Source organism: Struthio camelus, chromosome 3 (assembly GCF_040807025.1).
Source record: "Struthio camelus isolate bStrCam1 chromosome 3, bStrCam1.hap1, whole genome shotgun sequence".
NCBI lineage: Eukaryota > Metazoa > Chordata > Aves > Struthioniformes > Struthionidae > Struthio > Struthio camelus.
Window position 1 is genome coordinate 147,991,577 of NC_090944.1, and position 23,626 is coordinate 148,015,202.

A 23,626-nucleotide genomic window follows, 5' to 3' on the forward strand; every position below is an offset into this window, starting at 1 on the left:
TTTGTTGAACTTCAGGAGGTTAAATACTGTAGTTTGTAAAATACTTCTTCCAGGTTTTCATGGGGGTGGAAATAAGGGTCAGAGATGAAATTGTTTGTCGCTCTGAGACAGACTAGGGGGAATAAAAGACTGAAGGAAGGTGGGGGGAAATGGAAGACAGGCAGGAGGAGAAAAGGCAAGGAATGCGTCTATTGGAACAGTGCTAAACTTGAGCAAATTTTCTTTATAAATGGTGATATCTCCAACAATAAGCTATCGAGTTATGAATTAGGGCTCTTTCATCATGCCAGGTCTATTTCTTTCATACTGCACAAGCTACCTGTTGATGTGAACAAGGTCTGCTATTAAATGAGAGTGATGTATGCTCCTAATTGCCCCAGTCAGCACTTACAGCTAAATTTGGTCTGTTTTCCAAAACTGGCTTGATCATATCACCCAGCACATATGAGAACTGTGAGAGCACAGTAGCTGTGAGAATTTGTAAGGAACAAATGATATCAAAATCCTTATAAAAGTTTAGTAAGCTATTGGAAGCAGCGCACATATGTGAGCTGATGTTTTCAAAATACTTAAGAACCACGTTTTCCAAAGTAACTGTTTGAATTTGTGAGTTTGCCATACTTTGCAATGTCTCTCTGAACTCACAAATAGAGAATTTGCACAGGCAAATCAAGCCCTTCTAGAAGTGCGGAAAAGCTGATGGACATTGCCTAGCATCCAGGCTCATCACATTGATCGCAAATGAGCTGATCTACTGCAGATGAGAGTTAATCCCAATTAGCAACCTCATGGGTTTGGGAAGTGTCTTAACATAGAGCTCTGGCTTCCATGCTGAACGTGGAAGAGGGAGTCACGTACGCTGATGAAATCCAGAAACTGTTGAGATAGTAGTTGAGATGTGGTCATAAAGACTGAGGCAAATTATTTGTGTGACTTGAGGTTAGAAAAATAGCCCAAACCAAACCAACTAGCTAACGTAGCTATGTGAAAAACGGAGTATGGATGCTGTCATGCAGAGGTCTGTTGGGGGAGCAAACGGGTAACAACAACAACAACAACAAAATCCAAAGCCACAAGTCACCTTTCAGTTGAAACAAATGCTTTGTTTCTTCTCAACGCTTAAATGAACCCACTAAAATCAACCTTGTAAAAACCTTTCAGTCCTGAAAGCCCTTCTTAGGCTGCAGTGGGGAGAGGCAAGTGTAGATATCCTGTAATTTGACAGGTACTCAGTAGTACAGATGAATCGGAAGAGCCAGGTGATGAAAAGTTGTGGGAACAGTGAGAAAACCAGGATGGTGCTTGGCTGCATAGAAAGGAGCACCACATTTGATGTACTGAGTTGGTCGTTCTGGTCTGCAGTAGCATATGCAATGTTGGTTTCCTTGTCCTAGAAAGATGAAGGTAAAAATGAGAAGCTTTTGAGAAACGTGTCAAAGGCCCGTTAAGAGAGGTGCGAGGGGGGTGGAAATCGCTGTCAAAAATACTGTGGTGGCACTGCATGACATCTCGTAGGTGTGAGAAGGCCTTAGGAGCTGTCGAGGGGGGAGCGTCCTTCCTGGGTTTGCGAGGGGGTGGGGAGCGGTACATATCAGCTAGAGGGGGAGCTGGGCTTTCAGGAAAGGGGCTCCAGGGGTGAGTGGGGTCCCCCCCCATCTGTAAGCATTTCATTTTCCTCTCTTGATGGTGATCATTGCCAAAGTCGGAGAGTCACCCTTTCCTTCCAGCAGCCGGACGTGAGAGGTTACAACGTCTTGGCGTTTACCCTCTGCCTGGATGCTATGTAATTTTGTTTTTATTCTTACACAAAAGTAGCTACGTGGCAATCCAGCACTGATGTCCTCTCGGGGGGAAAGACAGGGCGGATGAAATGCTGAGGTTGCAATCCGTTTAGGCCATCTCTTTTTGCATTCTGGACTTGGGTGCGTTTAAGAGGTTGAGTAGTTCGTAACTGGTTGAGTGTAGTAAAGGATCCATGTGCTGCAAGAATCAGAGGGCAGAAAGGAAACGTGGGCAGGCTGTGCCGTGAGCAGGAGATGCCCATGTTATCAGCAGGGAACGGTGATTTTACAAGAAGTGGGGAGAAGAGGAAAGGGAAGAAATGACAGAAGGGAGGATAAAACGGACAATAGCGACAGCACAGGACGGGTAAGTTTTCTAAGGGGGCAAAAAGGAGTGAGAAAAATTAGAGAATTAAAGGGTCAAGCAAGAATGCAAGAAACAAAGGAAGTAGGCTACTCCTGTTTTTTAAAAGCTATTTTGATGGAGAACCCTTCAGCGCAGGCTTGGTGAGGAGTAAGAGCTCAAGAGGTCACCTTGTGCAGTGGCCACGGGCAGGCCCAGCCGCTTGGGAGCAGGAAGCCAGGAACCTTTTCACTTGCAGTTTCTAAATCTGCCCGGCAGGAATGCCTGCGGGGGCTGCTCGCTTCTGTGCAAGTGATGGTGTCTTCCTGGTCTTTAGGAAACATTAGAGCAACTTCACCGTCATTCTTCATCTGTTTTAATGCCTTCTTTGACCTTTTACCGATCTTGGTTGTGAGACTTGCATTTGTCCAGAGATGCTCAGATATTTTCCCCTATAGTGATTAATTGCTGTATATCCCAGTAACTCGTGTGACTGGCACAAATTGTGCTATCTGCACTGAATTTGAGTCATGTGCTGGCAAACGTTCAGTCTTGGCTAATTCCTTTTAGAGTTTTGTTCTCAGGTCTCTGTGAACCCAAATTATGGGATTGCTTAAAATTGTTGAGCTATTTAGCAGTCAGGTAGTTCTTATCTGAATAGCAAGCTCAGTCTTTTGGCCTGCAAGTGATGTCATGTTCTGAGCATGCAGGCCATAAGGGATCGCACAAGACTGTCAAGGGGAAAGATGGGAAACCTGAGGGAGCGTAGAAAGAAAAGCAGTGCTCTCATCCCTAGAAACGTGGGGCTAGGACACGTGCAGGAGCCCAGGCGAGAGAGGATATCAAAGTGCAGTAAGATAAGCGGGAAAGGTGTTTCTGGGAAAAGTGAAATAGAGCTGTATTACTATTTTGTGTGTGCTGTGTGCTGAAAAAATAGATATATGGTTTTCCTTTACCCCTTCTCAGAGGACTAATGAGTGTCAACAGAGCAGAGTTCCTGGGTGTTTGGGACAGGCAAAGGGAAACATGCCGTAAGGTAGTACTTGGATATGTTCATTACGTTTCCTGCTGGAGGATATGAGCTGATGGCAGGGGCAAGAAGGAACTGGAGAGAATTTGCATTTACTCCCTTCTGAAGCAGAAAGTCATGGTTATTGCCAAGGGCAGGGTAACTGGGAGGATGGGTCTGGTGCTCTGAGCCGATGTGACTGATCTCCTGTTGCTTCCTGAGCTTGGCAGCAATACTTGAGCTTTGCATGCAGAAACCTTGTGTCATGGGGCAGGACGTGATTGTTCTTGCTAGGCCACAGCGGGGATGTTTCATGTCAGACGCTTAGTATCACAAAGGATTAGGAAGACTGTGCGCCTAGCGCCGTTGAGAAGTGCTTGTTGGGCAGGCAGTTGTCACCCAGGTGTTGTATAGGTGTAAAGCTAGAAAGAATTGTCTTGGTTGCAGCTACAAGTGGGAGAATAATCATGTGCTGTTGAGATAATAATCAGCGCTCTGAATGATAATATCTTATATGTTGCAGCTGTAAGATGTATGTCACTGAGGGAGATCAAAGAAACACTGCAACCGAAAATTCCCTAAGAATAGCTTGTGCATTTATCAGCGTTTTGCATAGAATCGTTTTTGCAGTTTCTCCTGTTGTTCACATTGATCTTGTATTTAACAGTCAGAGGAGAAAAGTATTATTTTATTTACATCTTGTATTTTATAACACTGTGGGAGCTCCCAGCAGAGCTAGAGTATGAGACTGCTTTTTGGTCTTGTGGGGCTTTGATCTTCCCACATTGGGTTAGAAGCTATTCCTATTGATAATAAGGAAGCGGAGGTCAAAGATCTGGATTTCACTGCAGCTTACTGGCTTCTGAAAGTGCTGAAGAGGCTCTGCTGAGGGAACCGTTTTAGTGTAGATAGACGGAAAAGGCCACGAGATTTTTCTGCACCTTCTGCCTGGCCTCATGGTACGAGGGATGTGATGATGTCCTTTTAAAGGAGATGAGACGAGAACGCTGTTATAGTGAGAGAGTCAGGACTGAGAGGAGACGCATCAGAATTAGCAGTGTAACTAAAATACATCACAATGCATAACTCGTTCTACTCTTGTACCAGGTAAAAACTGTGAGAGAGAGAGAGAGAGAGAGAGAGAGAAGCTAGAATATGTTGGGCAGCAAGAGGAGACTCTCCTGCTGCAAGAGACCGTAGTGATTAATGAGAGAGGAAACTAAAGGCCGAGGGATGCAGCGGTTTCTTTGCATTTGTGTAGGGATGGTACCGCTGTGCTCATGCCGGCATCTCTGTCTGAGATGTCTATGTGGAATTAGCAGGGAGGGAGTGCCTTGAGAAGCTGTTTGCTTCAGGTGTGTTCTTCTCTTCTCTTCTAGATCTATCTCACATGTCTTTTGAGGAACTACTGCAGGTGCACGATGGTATGGGAACAAGAGTGTATAAGCAGGTGGCCGGTGGGAAGAAGACTGCAAATCCTATCAAACCCAAGATAAAGCATCAACAAAGCAAAAAGGGGTAAACGTGTTCTTCTGTGATCAGGAAAAACATGCGTGTGTGCTCTCTGCGTTCCAGAAGTTGTGTTGCGAGCTCCTCGCAGTATTGCCTTTGCCTTGGAGCTGGTTTAGAGCTCCTTTAATGTGCCATGCAGTAATGCCTTTCAGCACAGCGTTTCATTTGGAAATGGTCTGTTGCCCAATATCCTACGACGTTCAGATCCCCAATTGTCACCTGCTACTTTGCCGTTAAAACCAGCGCTTGATTCTTTTACACTCTCTGCTTTTAACCCATGGCATAGTACACTTTTCTAAACTGTACGATAGATTGTGCTTTACTTGAACCCTCTGGGTCCTGAACTAGTTATCTTGCTGTCTTCTGAACCTCTTGCGGCTTATCAGCATCTTCTGCCCAGCTGGAGCTGCAGAGTCAGGCAATTATTCTGGAATGTCATTCATCCTTTTGCTGTTGCTCTGTGTTGAGTTTCTGTCTCGCATCTGTTGCTCTGTCTGTGTGGAGTTTCCTTTTTCCCCCCTCCCCAGTGCTGGTCATCACAGATTCTTTTCTGCCCTCCAAGGTTTTTACACCTCCTAACAGAATATTCAGTAGATGCTCTTTGTGTGGTGACTCTCAAAGGTATTGAACAGAATAAAACCTATCAGAGCTTTTTACAGCCCTCCACAGGCCCTGACCCGCAGCAGTTGTCATATGCCCTTCATTTGCAGTCGTTAGCTGTTTTCTCAGTCCTTGGAGTCATATTCAAATGATTTGAACAGGCTTCCTCTGTTTCACTGCCACTGCCTCACCTATTTCTCAGTCTCTGCTGAATACATGTTCTTCCTGCTTTAAACAGTTGATCAGAATAATGTTTCTGCTTTACTTTCTACCCGAGTCTGGGGGACTTTGCGTAGTGCAGCTTTGTCACACAGTGTCGCTGTTTCTGCCACAACAGGTTTGCGTAATTGTTTGTATTTGATTCCCCTAATCCTTCAAGCGATGCATCACTGGAAGTCCCAGATGCTCCTTTTCTCATGTTTTTATTATGGAAGTAAACTTCTTAAAGACTTCAGGGAAATCCCAGGAAACTCGGCTATTTTCAGTGATGCTTTATAAAACTGATTCAAGAGCACTGCAGAGAGGTGTAGCCACGTCAGCTGATGCTAAAACACATGGATTAGTGGGATTTGGAAAGTTTGTTTGTACCTGTGAGGGTGTTTGTGCTTCTTGCCTTAGCGTTATTGCATTGCTGAATGTGGGTATAATGTCAGTTCTCCCAGTGGGTGGTTCACAAGTTTTTTCATGCTTCCAAGAACTTATTTGATGTACTGGCAAATCACAGCACATGGCATCCAAGTAACATGGGGAGAGTAATACCCTTTTCTCCCACTCTATGCAGTCTTCCTCATACACCTAAAATATCAAACTCTAAAGGCCCGTGTTGCAAGGGAAACTTGATCACTGCAGATGGTTTCCACCGTGCCCCCGATTCACTGTAAAGTCTCTCTTGAGCTGTATGGCCCTTATTCCTAGGGGCCAGCCTTTCCTCTGCTTGTGTTGAGGTATGTTTTCTCACTGATCCCAGACACGGTAGAGTTGACCTGTTTCTAACTACCAGGTCAGTGCAGATGTCCCCAACCTCAGTACTTGCACTGGAGGGTGAAACCAGAGTTAAGAATGGATGGGTGGCAGGCCAGGCATGAGAGGGGTGTTACGTGACGAGTGAAAATATGAAGGAGAGAGTGGAACAATGCATTCACTGACGTCCCCAGTATAGTGACAGGTTTCCACTCAGTACAGTGAGGTTTGGGTGCTTTGGCACAAGACACAGCACATCTCGGATGACGTGTTTTGTGTAGCATCATTTTAACCACACGTGCATAGATCGGTTTCTAGTAGCCGTGTCTGGCTCTCGACTGAGTCACCTCTCTGCTCTCTGTAGGTATCACAGTGAGGACTGAGTGCAGGAGCCGTCTGCTGTTTTGGCACTGTGCGTTAGTGTCTTCCTGAGGCTCTGCCTAATCTGCTGACACAATAGCCTGGGCCTCTTGCTGCCCTCTTCTCCTTTCAAGTACATTTTTCTCTTTCAGGCCACTGGAGATGTCTGCCAAGAAACCTGTGCCTTTTCTGCGACAAGTGGTCCCTGTTACAAAGAAGGTGGGTGATCCCCCTCCCCAGGTTGGGAGCTGCCTTCCCTTGGCAACACTGAGGGGCACAGCATACGTTTGGCACAGAAATAGTAACGGGGCTGCTGAGGATGACGGAGTCCTGGCTGCTTCCAGAGGGCAGGGCTTGGACCCGCATCCAACTGAGGGAATGCGGGTAGCGGCATATCTCTGGGGAGAACAAGAGATTGGGTGCAGAGGGGCTGCTCCTTGTCTAGCCTGCTGTCCTGCTTAATGCGAAAGCTGGGGAATAACTTGAACATTTGAGAGCCAAATGTTGCTAGAAGAATGCTTATCACCAATGGCAAGTGCACTGCAACCGATGGTCATTGTTCAGTACTAACTACGTTGAGGTTCAAATGTCCATCTAGGTTCTAATCTGAATTTAACTTTGACTTGCTATTTCTGGATCCTCTAATATGTTTATTTCATCGGTTGGAGATCTCTTCATCTTCTTGTATGATCTGATGCAGATTATACTTTATCTGTGGAAATCTAACAAGATTTGAGTTTCCAAATCCATCAGCCTGGCAACACATGTTCAGACACCTTCAGGTCTGAGCTGCTGGTGTTTGCAGTGTTTGCAGCAGCCCTCATGCCACCATTCCTTGAATAGGCCATTTCTGGAAAGTAGGCTCACATACTGAAATGCCTCTTGCTTGGTATATTGGACATAAACAGTCATGATGGTCTTATGTGAGGGTGGTTATCGGACTCGGTCTTTGCTGACTGCAGGTGTTTTTAATGGTGGGTGTGTAAGATTGCTGTTAAAAATAAACAAAAAAAAACCCTCCAAAACCTGTGAGCCATGGGAGGGGAGTGAACAGGCTGCTACCAGGATAATCCTGGCTGTGGCTCTTACTTCCTCCTTTCCCTGCAGGTCCAGCGAGACCCTCGATTTGATGACCTGTCTGGAGAGTATAACCCTGAAATATTTCTGAAGACCTATAGCTTCCTGGACACCATCAAGCAGCGGGAGAAGGAGGTGATGCTGTGTGCCTGTCCTTGGCCAGAAGGACCTTGCTTGGCAGTGGCAGCTTCCTCAAAGGCCTTTTGTAGTGGAGGTGGCAGGCATGTGCTTATGCAGCTTTCTGCTCTCTCTTCCAGATGATTCAGAAACAGCTGAAAAAATGCCGGAATATGGAGCAGAAGGAGAAGCTGCAGCAGCTCCTGAAGCGCATGGTGAGATAGTCCCTGAGGCAGGAAGTGTTGGCTCAGTGCAGTGTCTCCTCCTGTGAGGTGATGCGCAAAAGGAGGTGTGACCCAAGGTTTGCATAAACGCTTGCTGACATAATCTGTCCTTTCCGTACAGACGCAGCAAGAAGAGGAGCAGAAAAAACAGCAGAAATGGAGGGAGAGGGAGCTGTCTTTGAAGAAACAGCAACGGGAACTGGCCCAGCAGGGGAAGAAACCCTTCTTCCTAAAGAAATGTAAGTACTCAGTGTGAGTGCACTGAAGGAAGATGCAGAAGAGGTGACGGCTGACAGCCACAGAGGTATAAAGCCCGCAGGTAGGACTCCGAGCCCTGAAAGCAGGAGTAAGCAGGAGTAACCGCCCCTGGAGCTGTGGAGGGATTGTTTGAGTGCTGGCACTCCAGGGACCAGCCAGGCATGGAGCCAGGGAAGGAGAGGCAAGGAGAGGCTGGTCTGTAGGGATGTATTGGCTTGGGTTTAAAACCTTGCTCCTCTCTTCTTCAGCTGAGAAGCGGAAATTGGAGCTAGCAGAGAAGTACGCAGAGCTGAAGAGGAGTGGAAAGCTGGAGAGCTTCCTGAACAAGAAGAGGAAGAGGAATGCCATCAAAGACAAGCGCCGGCTGCCCTCACAGAAGAGCCTGTGACTGCTGGATGAACGCGCTGTTGTCTGAAGAGGGAGAGGGAAGGCTGCCACTGGGATTTGCTGTCCTGACTGGACCTTGAGGACTGCCATCCTTCTTCCCCATATCTGCCTTTCACTTTACCGTGATGCTATTCGCCAGCAGGGCAGAGGCTGAGCTGAAGAAAATGTGCTTTTGGAAACTGAAATGCCCTCTTGGGGCTGGGCTTAAACCATGCTGAGGTGGTGAGCAAGTCCATCGTGCTGATTCATGTGGAGTTGACATCTGGCTCTGTTCTTGGACCTGCTTGTCTCCTACCCTAACTAGGAGAGCACAAGCCCTGAGCTGCCTTGCTGACGCTTCAGCCACAAGCTGAAGCGGGAGGAGGCTGTGGGAGGGCTCTGGTCCAACGCCTGCTCAGAGCAGGGCCAGCACTGAATTTGGATCAGGTTGCTCAAGGCTTGCTCCAGTTGGGTCTGGAAACCTTCAAGGACAGAGGCTGCCACCTTTCTGGGCCCCTACTCCACTGCTTCCTACCCTCAGGGTGAAACTCTTCCCCTCCCCTTACCTCCAGTGGGAATTTGCCTGGTTTTAACTTATGATCATTGTCTCTTGTTCTCAGTAAAGCGCCTGGCTCTGTCTACCCAATAACCTCCTCATAGGTGCAGGAAGGCCTCCCCCAAGCCACCTCCTCTGGGCTGATCAAGCCCTGTTCCTTCAGCCTCTCCTCACGGGTCGAGTGTTCCAGCCCCTGACGGTTTTCCTGTCCTCAACTGGAGTGAGTGCAGCAGATCAACGTCACCTGAGGGCCCTGGCTGGGTACGGTATCCAGAGGTAGTCTCGCATGTGCCGTGTAAAGAGGGATAGTGGCCTCCCTTGACCAGTGGGCTGCACTCTTGGCATGCAGCCCATGCAATGGCTGGCCTTCCTTGCTGCGAGGGTGTGCTGTTGATTGTGTTTAGCTACTGTTGCCCGGGATCTTTCCAGCAGAGTTGCCCCCCTTCTCAGCCTGGTCTCTGAAGGACTGTTAGTGCTTCTAGGTAACGCAGGTTCTGTGTAAAATAAAACTCTATTTTTCCTTTATTCCTGGTGTGGCTGCTGTTACAGTCTTAACGGAAATTGATAAATCTCCCCAGCCTTGCATGTGACACCCAGCTCTCTTCTCCCCTCACTCCTGACTGCCCTGTGGTTGTGCTGGCATGGAGGTGAAATGGATGTGACTCGTGTGTCGGATCCTGGTATGAACCGGTGCCTGGGGAAGACCCCTCAGCTCGGGGGGCAGAGTGCTCCCCTGCCTTGTGTGCAAGTGGGCAGCTGGTGTGTGGGGCCTGGGGGAAAGGCCCTGCAATGAGCAAGAAATGGGAAGATGAGCAACTCCCATTGTGCTTGACTAAATGCGTTACTGAACCATCTGCCTCTCGTGCGGTTCCTGTGGGTGATGTGAGTTCTGCGCTGGTAACGGGGCTTAGTGTAACTGGGGGAAGGCAGGAGAAATGGGACATGCCAGCTTGGTTAGAGATCACATGGAAATCCTCAGCTGCCTTTAACCTACCGGTGATTTGTTGAATTGCACTGCACCTGGCTGCTTCCTCCTTTCCTTGCCTTGTGACATTGGATGCAGAAGCTGCAGCATCCTTGCACCTTTGGAAGAGAGTTTTCCTGGGAGTGGTGTGACAGCACCAAACCCCAAGGGGACTGTGGTCCTTTCTGTCAGTGCTCTGCTGTTTTGCGCTCTGAATTTTTAATCTGCGCAAATCTCCCATGGCAAAGTTGCAAGGCCCGGACAGGCTGGAGGTGGCTCGGCTGGGGTGGGGGAGGTCTCTGTTCCCAGGGCCTTGCTGAGGGGCTGTGCCAAGAACAGCATTCCCAAGTCTGTGTATCCCCCTTCCCAGCTGCTGGTAAGTACTGCCCTGTGGTGAGCAAGCCTGGTGCGTACCCAAAGAGGTTCTCCCTTACCCTGCCGCCCCGCTGGAGCCAAATGGCTCTTTCTGCCTGAGGCCTGACTGGCAGAGAAAGGTGTTAGACCACAGACTTCACCTGATTCTGTCCAGCACAGCAGGTCCTCTCTGCCAGGGCTGATCTGGAGGCCCTGCAGGTGGGCTCTTGGGACTTGATAGGGATGTCCCTGGGGTGGGGTGGGCAGCTATGGGGCATGGCTTGCACTAGCTGATTTAACTGCAGCTGGTTGCACAGGCAATGGTAGGTGGGTGACAACTGAGTCCCCCCAACATTGTGACGCTCTCAGAGCCCACCAAGCTCCAAGGATCTGGCTCCTCTCTCGCCCCCGGCCAGGAGGGCTGGCTCCCGACCCACCAGGCACCAGCGCTGGGTACTCTCCCCAGGTCTGGATGGCTGCTGGACGGGACCTCCCCCAGTGCCCTCAACTGGTCTTGCAGCCACAGCTGGATGTCCGGGCACACTAGAGAGAGGAATCCACTGGAGGTGGGGGGAACCCACCTGCAGTTGGGAACACAGAGAGGCGAGGAGGCTGCAGGGCTCAGGACTTTTATTGCAAAGAAGGAAATACAAAAAAGGATGCTGACCCTCCCTGAGGCCCCCCTCCCCCCGGCCTGGGGCTGTCTGGAAGAGATGGCCAGGGTGTGGGGGTCAGGCCTTGCTCCTGCTGCTCTGGGGACCCCAGCTCTTGCAGCAGGGGCAGGCTGCAGTGAAGCAGCGAGCCAACCCGGAGCTGGGGCAAACAACGCAGGCAGAGCAGGCGATCCCCAGCGTCCCTACGCGCCCTCACCTGGCCTGTGCCCCAGCTCACTGAAGGGCAGTGCTGTGCTGGGAGCAAGGACCAGGGTGTGTGTGAGGGGCATGTCCGTCCCCCGTAGCAGATGGCTGCACGGCCCCAGCAGGCCCTGGGGAGATACGGCACACTGCAGACAAACCCGGCCACCTCATGCCATCTGATACCCACCTCGCCAGGTGGGGTGCTGAGGTCCCAAACTGCTCTGCAGCCTCATGGAGGCTGCCTCCCCACCCCCATGCTCCCCTTGGGGACAGGAGCAGGGATATTTCCCCCTCATCGTGGGGAACTGCAGGATTTGCAATGATGGCCAAGCATAGCAATGGCCAGGCTGTGGCTCCTGCTGGCTGTCACGTGTTGTCCCGGGTTAGCTCATCGGGGCAGGCCGACTGGTCCTGAGACTTGCACAGCCCAGGGGACGGTGGCTGGGTCTGGGAGCCATGCTGTGGGGCTGGGCCTGGGCCCAGGCCCGGGCCCGGGCCCAGGGATGCATGGTGCCGGTGTCGCTGGTACTGCACAAACATGCAGATCTTCAGTCCAATAGCCAGCATGTTCTTGCCCATGAAGATGCTGGAGACCCGGGCATCCCTGAAGAAGACCATGTTGCTGCCTCGGATAAAGATGGTGGTGATGTTGACAGTGAGCATGCTTAGCATGGGGTACAACATCATCCGATGTGGCATGATGCCAATCCCTTGCATGCTGATCTCGCAGAGGGATACACAGGGGAGGACCAGGAGCAAGATATAGCAGTAGAAGAACATGATGCCCTCAGCCCAGAGTGGCAACCCCTTCTTCTGGGGCTCCCACAGGTTGGCCTGGATATCCAGCACATCCAGCACGTCCACGATGACCCAGAAGAGGCGATTGCGGAGATCCTCTTTCTTCTTGAACGTCCTGACGTACTCCATGTGCTCCGTGGCCACCAACAGCACGTAGAGGGCTGGGATGCAGATGGAGAGCAGCAAGGTCAGGGCTTTGCGGGCCATGAGGTCCAGGCTTTTCCGGTCAGCTTTATAGTTCTGGTACACAAAGTAGACTTTGATCTCCAGAACGAAGACATACAGGAACCAGAGGATCATGGCATAGCCCCGCTTGGCTGTCTTTACCTCCGCCCCAACCCAGATGGCCACATAGCGGAGCACCAGCAGAAAACACACGTCGCCCACTGCCACCATGACGCAGATGCCCAGCTTCCTGGAGCCCTGGCTCTGCTCCACCAGGTAGGCGTCCATGAGGATGAGGCTGCTCATGATGAGCACGGTGGAGAGGCACACATGGGGCTTGCTGACAGGTGGTGGGGGGACCATCCTGCACAGAGGAACAGGTGGGACCATCAGGGAGTTGTCGGGCTTCCCCGTCTCCCACCCCAGGGCCCCCTTCTGCCCACCTCTCCCCAGCAACTTGGTGGGGGAAAGAAGAGGGTTTGTGGGGACTCCTCTCCCACTCTAGACCTCTAGTTTGTCCCAAATCCACAGGCTTACAGCCGAAGCACTCGCATGGCTCCCAGCCAGGCCATGTCCTGACAGGAGGGGATTGGCTTTTCACTCGCACAGAGAGCTCTGCCACATAAGGAGCGAGGCCAGGGCAAGGGCTTGTGAGCCCCAGCTCAGCCCCTGGGGGCACCACGAACAGGCCCCTTACCCCGGCACTGCATGGAGATCCAGCTCCTGGGCTGCACTTGGGAGAGCTGTGGGAGCGTGGCGGGCAGCCTTCAAGCACTCGGCGTGCCGCCACCTCTTCCAGTAGCTCTTTGCACTGATTAATCCCTCCCACTTGCTTTTTTCCCCCCTGCTGATTTTACCCAGCTGGTGGCACTGGCTAATATTCTCCCCTGCAAGGAAGAGGAGCCCACGTCTGCGCCTCCAACCTGAGCAGGTCCTTGACGGCAATGATCCAGGACCTCTGTCTTTTTAGCCTTCCTTATTTTCACGTATAGCATTGGGAGAAGCTGCATTATTTTTAGCCTGGCTGTGCTGTGAAGGATGGGACAGAAAAAAATTGGCCCACTGTCTTTGGTTTCCTTCAGCCTCACGCTACCGTAGGGCTTTGCCTGGGGCTGTTTGCCTGTGCCCACCCTTCTCCGGTGGGCTAAAGCAAAAGGAAAGCGAAGCAGCCCCAAGCCACTGCTTGGCCCTCTACCCCTCCTTTCAGCTCGGCGCTCGGCTGTCTGACACGCGGGCAGAGCCAAGCCCGGCCCTGTGAGCGCCTGCCTGCCTCGACGCCCCGGGGGCCGCCGGGCTTCCCCCTCCCGGCCAGCCGAGCCCAGCTGCGGGCAGCTGCTGCCAGGGGAGGCGGGAGCGTGGAGACAGCGCCTGGCCTGTCGTGGCTCAGCAGCTGCTCTGGAGGAGAGCCAGCCACCGGGCTGAAACGGCGGGGAAGGCTAGCCCGCTTGCCGCACGGCCCAGCGCTGCGCCATGGCTGCCCGAGCAGAGACCGCTGAGCCACGCTCGGGCCGCGCAGGGGCTCTGGGACGCTGTTCCAGCTGCCAGCTGAGCAGGGACGAGCTGGCGCTTGACTGTGCTTGGGGGCAGGATGGAGGCTCTGTGGTTAACGGTCCCCCCCCCCCATGCAGATGCGGGTGATGCTGTCGCCGACCCACAGGGCTGTGGGCGCGTGAGGCTTCGAGGCGTTGGGAAAAATCCTTCTTTTCAGCCGAGGGAGCGGGCGTCCTGTGCAATCACGCCTCTCCCGGAGGGAGAACGCCGGGGCACCCTGGCAGAGCGGAAAGGCCGTCTGAGGGGTGCAGCGAAGCCGAGACCTGCCAGCTGCAGGTGACTCTGCAGGAGAGGTAGCCGAGGCTGGCGGGCATAAGAGCACGCGTGGCACGTCTGGAGCGCTACGTGGCCTCGGTCTCTCCAGCGTCTAACCCCGCAGCTCCATCAGGTCTTTGCAAGCCGAAGAAGTAGCTCAGGTTCCTGAGCTGCCTGGCGGCCCGGGGCAGGGCCGGGGGAGCCGCCCGCTCGGCCCCGGGTCTGCGAGCCGGCCCCCCCCGGCCCCCCCCGGCCCCGGCAGGCACAAGAAGGCCCCCGCTCTCCCAGGGAGTGGAAATCGCCAGCGGGGCCCGGGCAGCGGAGGCTGCGGTCCGGCACGTCCCGCGGCTGCAGCCGGGCTGCGGCAGCCGCCATGAGCAGGGCTGGGAAGCGGGGGGGGGGCCGGGGGGGCCGGGGGCTGCGGTGCCCTCGCTGCCTGCTCGCGGCGGCGCCGCCGGAGCCAGGGCCGGGCGGGTGTCGGGGCAGCGAGGGGACCGCACCGCACCGCGTCCCGGGCCGGGGGGGCGGGGGGGCGGCGGCTGCGCCCCGGCCGTCGGGGGTCCGTCCCGGGAAGGGGCCGCGCTTACCTCGGGCGGCTCCCCGGGGCGCCGGCGCTGGCCCCGGGCCCGGCGCGGCATCGCCCGGCGCTGGCCCCGGCGGCGGCTCTGCGGCGGCGGCGGCGGCGCTTGGCCCCTCCCGGCGGGGCGGGCGGGGACTGCGGCGGTCCCGGCCCCCCCCGGCTCCCCCGGCCCCCCCCGGCGGTCCCGGCAGCCCCCGGCCCCCCCCGGCGGTCCCGGCCCCCCCCGGCTCCCCCGGCCCCCCCCGGCGGTCCCGGCCCCCCTCCGGCCCCCCCGGCCCCCCCGGCAGCCCCCGGCCCCCCCCGGCTCCCCCGGCCCCCCCCGGCGGTCCCAGCCCTCCCCGGCCCCCCCCGGCGGTTCCGGCAGCCCCCGGCCCTCCCCGGCCCCCCCCGGCGGTCCCGGCCCCCCCCCGGCTCCCTCCGGCCCCCCCGGCCCCCCCGGCAGCCCCCGGCCCCTCCCCGCCCCCCCAGGCCCCCCTGGCCCCCCCCTGGCGGTCCCAGCCCTCCCCGGCCCCCCCCGGCGGTCCCGGCCCCCGCCGGCTCCCCCCGGCCCCCCCCGGCGGTCCTAGCCCTCCCCGGACCCCCCCCGGCCTCCCCGGACCCCCCCCGGCGGTCCCAGCAGCCTCCGGCCCTCCCCGGCAGTCCTGGCCCCCTCGGCCCTCCCCGGCCTTCCCCGCCCCCCCTGGCCCCCCCGGCCCCCCCTGGCGGTCCCGGCCCCCCCCCGCCCCCCCCGCCCCCCCTGGCCCCCCCCCGGCCCCTCCCCGCCCCCCCGGCCCTCCCCGGCCCCCCCTGGCGGTCCCGGCCCCCCCCGGCCCCTCCCTGCCCCCCTGGCTCCCCCAGCCCCTCCCGGCAGCCCTGGCCCCCCCGGCCCTCCCCAGCCCCCCCTGGCAGTCCCGGCCCCCCCCCCAGCCCCCCCGGCCCCTCCTGGCAGCCCTGGCCCCCCCGGCCCTCCCCCCCCGGCCCCCCCGGCCCTCCCTGCCCCCCCGGCAGTCCCAGCCCCCCCGGCCCCTCCCGGCAGCCCTGGCCCCCCCGGCCCTCCCCGCCCCCCCCCAGCCCCCCCGGCCCCTCCTGGCCGCCCTGGCCCCCCCCGCCCTCCCCGCCCCCCCCGGCCCGTGCGGCAGCCCGGGGCCGCCGAGCTGAGCTGCGGAGAGAGAGGGGCTTGCGGGCGGACAGACCGGGCTGGGGAAGGCAACGGTTTTCCCGCAGCCTGCTGGGCGCTCCCCTCCACGGCCGCCCTTCTACCCTCGGAGCATCTTACCGCCTTTAAGGCCAAGCTTGCTGCTGATTGACTCGTGTCTTAGCTACGCAGGGAAGGTTTTCCAGCAGGTATCCGCTGTGACTTTGAAGCGCTCATTGTAAATATATATCTTTGGGACGACAGGGGTGCGCTCAGGTCTCGGGAGCCGGGCTCAGAGCAAAACCATTCATAGGCTAGAGTGAGGGGCAGTCTGTAAGCAGGCGCTGTGTGCCAAGAGAAGCGCTGGTAGCCCACCTCGCCGCCTGCTGCGCCCAGCCTGCCCCTAAGTCCGTCCCGCGTCGTACCTGCCAGCTCTTGGACGCCCCAGGGCCCCCGAACATCACCAGGAACAGCTGGATCCTGGTGCAGCGTCCGTGGGGACTGGAGCCCTGGCGCGTCTCTCCAGGCGGGTGCCCAGCTGGGTGACCACAGAGGTACCCGTGTGAGGGAGGCAGGGGAGAGATGCCGGAGGCAGCAGCGGGACTGATTACTCTCTGGGCTGGAGTCATGAAACCCCTGAGTCTTCACTAGAGGTTAGGACAGGTGTTGACAAAGTTTGTGTAGGAAGCAGTAAGGAACTGCTTTATCAACGCACATAAAAATAAGCAACCAGAGCAAGAGCAGATACTTATGTGCTTCCCTAAAATACAATGCTGGAACCAGGCCGGGGGGGGGGGGGGGGGGGACACTTTCTGAGAAAAAGCTAACAGGGTACCTTTAACAAAGGCTTAACATGAGCAAAGTGCTTGGAAGGTGACGATTGGCATGGTGGAGCAGGAACTGGGTTTGTCAAGCTGGAAAACGAATGAATGAACATGCAGAGTCAGGCCAGGTAACCATCTGCAAAAAAATACAGATTGTAAGGGACGGGGCTAAGCAATGGTGACAAAATCCTCTGGGGTGTGAATTCGGCCTCTCAGAAAATGGCGCCTCTTGAATAACATTCATTTTAAACAGTCACATACGGCATCGAGCACCTGAAAGCCAGCCTGTGGGACAGAGCTGCTATTTCCGCTAGCAGCAGCTTGGAGGAGGACTGAAAGGGCCATCACGGCAAACGGAGCAATGATGGGCGCTCAGCGCAGGGCTGTGGCAGCAGCAGGTCCTGAGGCATTCAAGGGAAGGTAGGAGCCAGTAACGCACGCAGTTCAGAAAGCCTTGACTCAACAGGATTTTGAAAACTGAGGCGTCTGGCATTGCAGGTGGAGCACGTGCACCCCGGATGTCCTGCAGCTAGGGAAGGCGCCATCGCACCTCCTGGTAGCACAAGGTACCCACAGTGGTGGAGCAGGGTCTGGCAGGCCAAGGAGCAGCGGTGATGTGGCACTGTCCCTGGGGCCAGGAAGCCGAGGCGGGATGTGGGGACATCCCAGGAGAAAGGCTGTTTGTGCCATAGCCACTGGGTGTCAGCACAACCCTATTCAGCCTGCCCAGGACACCACCACAAGTACCTGCCTGTCCCACCCAGGCCCAAGAGTCAGAATCCCCCCCCCCCCCCCGGATGACCCCCATATACTCCCCCAGCCCCAGACGTGGTCAGAGCACCTGCAGCATCAGTGGGGGTGGGCTTGTCTTGGCAATGTGCCACCCAGGGCATGGCCAAACGCACCCCTGCTGGGCCCAGGAGCCTGAGAACAGGACCATCTCCCAGCTCACCTCTGTGGTCACAGGAGTGAAAACCGGGCTTTGCTGTGATGTGATGAAAGATGCTGTCACAGCCAAAACAAGGGCAGTTTGAGAGGGTCATCCATGTTGAAAAGAACTGCTCTACTCCCGAGCACCTGCCATGACTGGCTGGATCTGAACTTTGTCCAGGCAGCAAAGCCTAAGGTGCCCCATGGCTCGTGCAGGTGTCCAGGGAAAAGTGCTGGCCAAAAGGGATCAGGCGCCTCATGTGGGCTTGACCAACACACAGAGGTGCACTGCGGTGCCTCGCCTGCCAGGGACAAAGCCCCCAGTGGTTATGAGGGCTCTCAACAGTGCTGAAGGTGCTGGAAAGGAAGTGGTGGGCAGGGTCCACTTGGATAGCAGTGATGCATGGAAAAGGAGAAGGACACAATTTAAGAAAGCAAAGGCACAATTTAAGCTGGTTGCTAGGAGGCTAAAGAGCAGGGCTCCTTGGCTGCTCTCCCCAACATGCTCAGAGCTCATATCTGGGGTAAAGCAAGTCTCAGATGGTCCTTAGCACACAGAAAGCTCTCAACTTAGGAGATGGTAGGAAAGCAGCTGGATTAGATGACGACTGTACCAGGCCCTGTTTAAGCCAAAACATAACCAGTTTCTGGCACTTATAATGAAAAAAAAAAATAGGCGAATTTTAACCCCAAAGACAGGGGAAAGCCGGTGTGTAGAAGACCATGGCTCTGGGCAGCTCATCCTCTGGACGCAAAGTCAGTACAACACGAAGGGAGAAAAAAAAGAGCAGTCTGAGTAGCCGAATCCCCAAATAAACACGGCACACTGAAAGACTGAGAACAAATGCATAAATTCATCTGTAGAAAAGCCAAAAGGCTGAACTAAACAAGTGAGCTGGAATGAGGTACTCAAAGGGAACAGGCTGTAGGGAGATACCAGAGAAATCCACCTCAACCATGTTGAACATCCTTGAGGAGAACTGCAGGAAAAGAGGGACGCTTGTCAGCAAGAACCTGCAAGGGGGTGGCCACAGCGAAAAGTCTGCTTGTGGCCTGGGGACCATATGGAGTGCTTCAACACATCCAAAAAAGCATTGCAGCCCCTAGAGCCTGGCACAGCTACAGAGCGGCGGGGAGAGAGGCAAGTGGAAGTGCTGGGCACCCTCCAAAAAGGCAGGAGAGAAGCAGCCCTGCCAGGCCAGAGTGGGTGGCCTGGAAGAGCAGCACCACTGACAGCACTCGCGGCTGCCTGAAGGGCTAGAGTCTGGGACTGTCACTTCAGCAGGCTGCACTGCTCTGAGACGCCGCTGACCTCCTGGAAGTGCCAGAACACCTGCAAAAGTCTGGAGCACTGGGTGCAATCACAGTACCTCATGAATAACTGGGAATGGGAACTAAGATGAAGAGGCAAATGGACAAGGTGAAGTGCTGGAGAGGTGCTGCCGTATCTAGCAGGGTCCTCTGAAGCAGTCAGCTGCTTTTAGGGAGAGGCAACGCTGATACCCAGCTGAGAGCAAACCATCATGGGTGGAAATGCTGCGATAAGGCCAGGCCGGCATGACTGACATGTGACTGAGGCCTCATCCTGCTGCAGAACAAGGTGTTTTTTTTTTTTTTTTTTAAACATTCATTTATAGAACGCGATGAAAATGCAGCTCATCCTTGATTCATTTGAATTGCCACAAAAAGCTTCTGCTAGGACCCCTTAGCAAATGCTCTTAAAGAACCCAGGCTGTTAAGGATTAAAGGAAAGGTCTTCTCACGCATCAATGACTGCTTAAAGGAGGGAAAATGCACCGAAGCCGCAAACAAGCTGTTTTGAGAACAAGACAGAAGCTCTGTGCGATTGTGCTGGTCATCAGATGCAGCAATGGGCTAGGAAAGGGAGCAGACAACAAGGTGGAAAAGTTTGCTGATGGTTCAAATGATTCAGCTAGTCAAACTGAAAGCTGATGTGAATAACTGCATATTATTGACAGACTCGGGGCTCAATGGCGGATGAAATGTAAGACTGACAAAGGCAAGGTAAAAGAAAAGGTCCCAGTGACTGCCTGTAAATTAGGCATTAGTATTCAGGAAAGTGACGCTGAAATCCTTGTAGATAATGTTCTGGAAACATCAGCTCTGGAAGAGCTGACAAAAAGACCTGCAGAACATTAGGCCTGACCAGGAAAAGAAAAGCGAGCAAAAGAAAACATCCTCAGTAGAGACTGAGAGTGTTTTATGTTGCTTTGCAAACCTGCGCTGCCCCCCCTTCTCAAACCCTGGTCCCTCCGCTTGCACAGGCAGCACCTCACAGTGTGCTTGGGGAAAGCATTGCAGCAACAGAAAACCTTGCCACAGCTGAAGATGTCCTGGCATGGTCCCTGCGGAAGCTGTTGGCCTCTCTCCGTCGCGAGGACCGACCACTTATTGACTCATCCGCTCTTTCTCTGGTCTTGGACTCCGTAGCTCCTCCTGGGCAGGGTCACCCGAAAGCCCCGCAGCGCCTGGTTCAGCTCGTTCATCCCTGCCCTTCCCTGCCTCCACAGCCAGCACCGTCCTGCTCTGACGGCTGGCTGCTGTTCCTTTGGTCATCTTTCCAGCGCCTCTACCAGACAGCTCCTCTGCTAAGGCCCTGATAAAGAAGTCTTTTTTTTTTTTGCCATAAGAGCACCAAAGGAAGGCATCTGTTTAGCCACCCGTGACGGCCCTGCGCTCTCCCTCCGTACTGGCGGGTCCCTGCTCCCAGTGTGCTGGAGGAAAGACTCAGTACGAGCTTGAAGTCCTCTTGCAGAGCCCGTTTTCCGCTGTAGCTTGCCAGGTCCGTGGTTCTTTCCATTTTTCCCTGCACGGACCCAACTCGGGCACCTGGTCCACCGGGCCGGGCTTCTGCCGGCCTGCCTCCAGCCCACTCCAACGGCCGCGGCCTACGCCGCCGCGCGGCGCCCCTCGTCCCCCCCCCGCCCCGCAGCTGCCTCGGCTGACCCTTTTCGGCTTCTTTTCCAACAAATCCCCTCATTCTGGGGTCAGAAGTCACACGGGGGCGGGATGGTCTCTGTGACCCGGGGTGGGTGGGGAGGGGGGTGCGGAGTGCCAGCAGCTCCTCCGCAGCGAGCGTCTGACCCCCAGCTCGGGGGGGGGGGGGCTGAGGAGGAAACGAGCGTCCCGCCGCCGCCGCCATCACGGGGCCCCGGCGCGGCGAGGCTCCGCGGCGCCCGGCCCCGCCCGCGCCTCCCCGTTGCCATGGTTACTGCGGGACCGGGGGCTACGGCGCGCGGTGGGGTGGGGTGGGGTGGGGGGCGTGCGCGCCCCAACGGCTGCCGTGCGCGCGCTCGACCGCGCCCCTCCGCGGGCCCGCGAAGGGCGGGGCCACAGCGCTTTAAAGGGACCGCGGCCCCGCCCGCCTGGGGCCGCCACGCCGCTCCCGTTGGCTGAGGGCCCCGCGGCCCCTCCCCGCCTCCCCGCCCCGCTTCCCCCGCCGGCCTCTGATTGGCCGCGAGCCGCCCCCCCGGCCACGCCTTGCCGCCCTTCGGTTGGCCGCGCCGGCGGCTTGGCCCCGCCCCGCGCCGCCCGAGCGAGCGGGCGGGCGGGCGCGCGCCGAGGCGGAGGCCGGGGCCGGGGCCGGGGCCGGGGCTGGGGCTGGGGCTGGGGCTGAGGCTGAGGCGAGGGGCCCGGGCCGCCCCCATCCCCAGGGTCGGGCGGCGGCGGGATGGCGGCGGCGGCGGCGGCGGGCGGCGCGCTGGGCTCGGGCCCCGCGGCGGGGCCGGCGGCGGCGGCGGGCGGGGCAGCGGCGGCGGCGGCGGCGGCGGCGATGGCGGTGGCGGGCCCCGGGCCGGTCCCGGTGCCCATGAACCTCTTCGCGACGTGGGAGATCGACCGCTCGGCGCCGAGCTGCGTGCCCAGGTACGCCGGGGCCGCGGGGCCCTGCTCGGCCCGGCGGCGGCGGCGGGGGGGGCGGGCCGCCTCCCCGCCCCTCCGCAGCCCCGGGCCGGGCCGGCCTCCCTCGCTGGCGGCGGGGCAGTGCCGGGGGGCAGCGGGCCGCTCCGCCCCGCCGCGCCGGTGGGCGCGCGCGCGCGTCCCCGCGGACCGGCCCCGCGGCCGGAGCGAGGCCTCTTGCTGCTCCCTGCCCTGAGGGCCGGGAGCGGCCGCCGAGCAGGGCGTCGCGCCCCAGCGGGGTGACGGTCGTCGCTGCCGGTGCCCGGTCGGGCTGGCTGCGTCTCCCGCGGCCCAGCCCGCCGGCAGGGCAGCAGCGAAAGGGGTCGCCTCACCGCGCGGCCGGCTGAGCTGGCGCTTGTGTCTCTGGCAGAGCAGGAGACGAAGCTGGACGGTGTGAATGTCGTTGCTGAATGGATGGATGAGGGCATGTCCGGGCTAGATGCACCCGGCGGGAAGAATGCAAAGCCCTCTGTCATCCTTGGAGGCAGGAGGTGCTGGATGTGTTGGTGGACTGAGTGTCTTTGCGCTAATTCATCTTATCAAACGTTGATTGTGAAGTCTCCTCGCAAGTGTTGAGATCTCTCAGTTGAGGGGCTGAATCGAGAAGTCATTCTGGATCCGTGTGTCTGTGGTAAGTTGTCAGCAAGTGACATATCAAGTGCTGCCCCAAAACTAGACAAGTGAAACTCAAGATAGGAAAAATAACCCTTCCTGCAGGGGGAAGAACACCAGCCTTTGTGAAAGGGTTTCAGAAGGTCGGCATGCTTGCGGGGAGAAACCTGGTGCTTGAGGTTGGAGTAGAAATGTTCTGAAGTACTTCCAACTCGTACGGTAAAGTTATGTGGCTGTGGTGCCCAAGGAGGTCTTGGGCTGAGAAGGCAGCAGGCCGGAAGGAGTTTGCAATGTGATGTGTCTGGGAAAGGCCTGGGCAGCTTTGGGCGATGCATGCTGAGGCAGTCATATGGAGCAGGAAGCAGTGATCCTCTATACATTTTAAAGTGACTTAGGGTATTGTTTAATTGTGGGTAGGTTACTCACAAACTGTATTCCAAAGAGCAGCAAAGGGTTATCAGGTTGACTTTCTGCAGAAAGAGTAGAAGTTGCAGATGCGGAGAGCAGAATTTGGTGATGGTGAAGTGTGTGTACATAGTCTCCACAAGTGGAAAAGCTACAAACGTTAGAGAGAGGAGGAATTGCTTTGGGCGAGGCAAAGACAAAATAACTGGGAGACTGAATTCAGAAGTGGGCTACGTGGATGGCAGGATTCAGGTGGGAAGTCTTGTTAGTAGAAATGGTATGTTATCAATTTGAAAGCTGTAGGAAGAACTGCTCTTTGGCAGAATGAATTCTGTGCTTTTTCACAAGGATAGTTCCCATTAGCGTTGCATAGACTCCTGTTCTCATGCAAGAACTTCTGTATGTGCTGATTGCCATGGGGGGCAACCGTCTGACACACTGGTTTGGAGGAAACCTCCACAGAATTAATCTGAAATGTCATCTCTGGAATTTCTTAAAATACAACATTTATTAACATGGGAAGTAGCAGATGGAAGCTGATTCTTCCTTCAGAGGCGTCCGCTCTGACATGGTATGCTGCTAGGCCAAGGCGACCGGCGTGGGGACTGGCCTTTACTGCAAGCGTTGTGCTTGCTTGTTGCTTGCCCGTGTTCTTCCTCTGCTGATCTGCTTGTTTTAGCCTTGACATTAAGTTTTTCAAGGCAGAGACTCCTGCTTGTACTGTCCCAGTCCCCAGCACGGGAGAGCTCTAGTCTGTGTTGTGCTTGGGGGGGGGGGGTCCGTATGGTGGTGGCAAAATAATATCCGTTCAAGTGTAGTAATCCCTTTCGCTCGAGTCTTCCTGTCTCTAATGCATGTGTAGTCTTAATTCCTCCAGCACTATGCGTATCGAGGGAAAGGAGAATTTTGCCCGGGTCCTAATGCTATAGAATTTACTTTACTTCTTCTAGACACCTTATCGTATGTCTCTTCGTTGCCCCTGCGCTCCTTCTTAGGCTTTTCATTTCTTTGGCTTCTACAGGAGCAGGGATGGACTAGGTGGACGTTTGTGGTGTTGCCGCTCTGTGTTTGTATGTTAACTCAGGACTGTTGAGAGCTAGTTGTCCGGGCCTTCAGGATTTCAGAGAGGCAATCTG

The 23,626-nt window shown here is 56.0% G+C and overlaps 3 protein-coding genes across 6 annotated transcripts in view; 2 read left to right on the forward strand and 1 right to left on the reverse strand.

The window, feature by feature from the left end:
- The window catches only part of LOC104142942 (kelch domain-containing protein 3), a 39,372-nt gene extending 29,684 nt beyond the window's left edge, over positions 1-9,688 (forward strand). Inside the window, exons 10-15 of the mRNA XM_068940862.1 lie at positions 4,513-4,651; positions 6,718-6,784; positions 7,673-7,777; positions 7,900-7,974; positions 8,105-8,222; positions 8,490-9,688. Coding sequence (XP_068796963.1) covers positions 4,513-4,651; positions 6,718-6,784; positions 7,673-7,777; positions 7,900-7,974; positions 8,105-8,222; positions 8,490-8,629 — 644 coding nt within the window. The 3' untranslated portion in view covers positions 8,630-9,688. The remainder of the gene's footprint in view (positions 1-4,512; positions 4,652-6,717; positions 6,785-7,672; positions 7,778-7,899; positions 7,975-8,104; positions 8,223-8,489) is intronic.
- Positions 9,689-11,094: 1,406 nt separating this feature from the next.
- LOC104142944 (transmembrane protein 121) lies at positions 11,095-14,768 on the reverse strand. 2 transcript variants are annotated; one of them, XM_068940863.1, is made up of 2 exons: positions 14,695-14,768; positions 11,095-12,665 (listed from the first exon to the last, which is right to left on the reverse strand). In XM_068940863.1, the coding sequence occupies exon 2, from the start codon at positions 12,662-12,664 to the stop codon at positions 11,705-11,707; it is 960 nt and encodes a 319-aa protein (XP_068796964.1). In that variant the 5' UTR covers position 12,665; positions 14,695-14,768; the 3' UTR covers positions 11,095-11,704. The 2 variants fall into 2 exon arrangements, with proteins under 2 accessions (XP_068796964.1, XP_009671445.2); XM_009673150.2 differs by lacking the exon at positions 14,695-14,768 and adding an exon at positions 13,225-14,230.
- Positions 14,769-21,246: 6,478 nt separating this feature from the next.
- LOC104142969 (phosphofurin acidic cluster sorting protein 1) overlaps positions 21,247-23,626 on the forward strand; it is a 70,445-nt gene continuing 68,065 nt past the window's right edge. The window contains exon 1 of one of the 3 annotated variants that reach the window (XM_068940871.1): positions 21,247-21,440. In XM_068940871.1, the coding sequence (XP_068796972.1) occupies positions 21,247-21,440 (194 nt within the window). Of the gene's footprint in view, positions 21,441-21,848; positions 22,105-23,626 lie in introns of those variants that run through there. The other 2 variants (XM_068940872.1, XM_068940873.1) reach the window with 2 other exon arrangements.

What these genes read in the sequence shown, in the direction of transcription:
- LOC104142944 (XM_068940863.1), bottom strand. Translation starts at nt 12,664, where the DNA reads ATGGTCCCCCCACCACCTGTCAGCAAGCCCCATGTGTGCCTCTCCACC.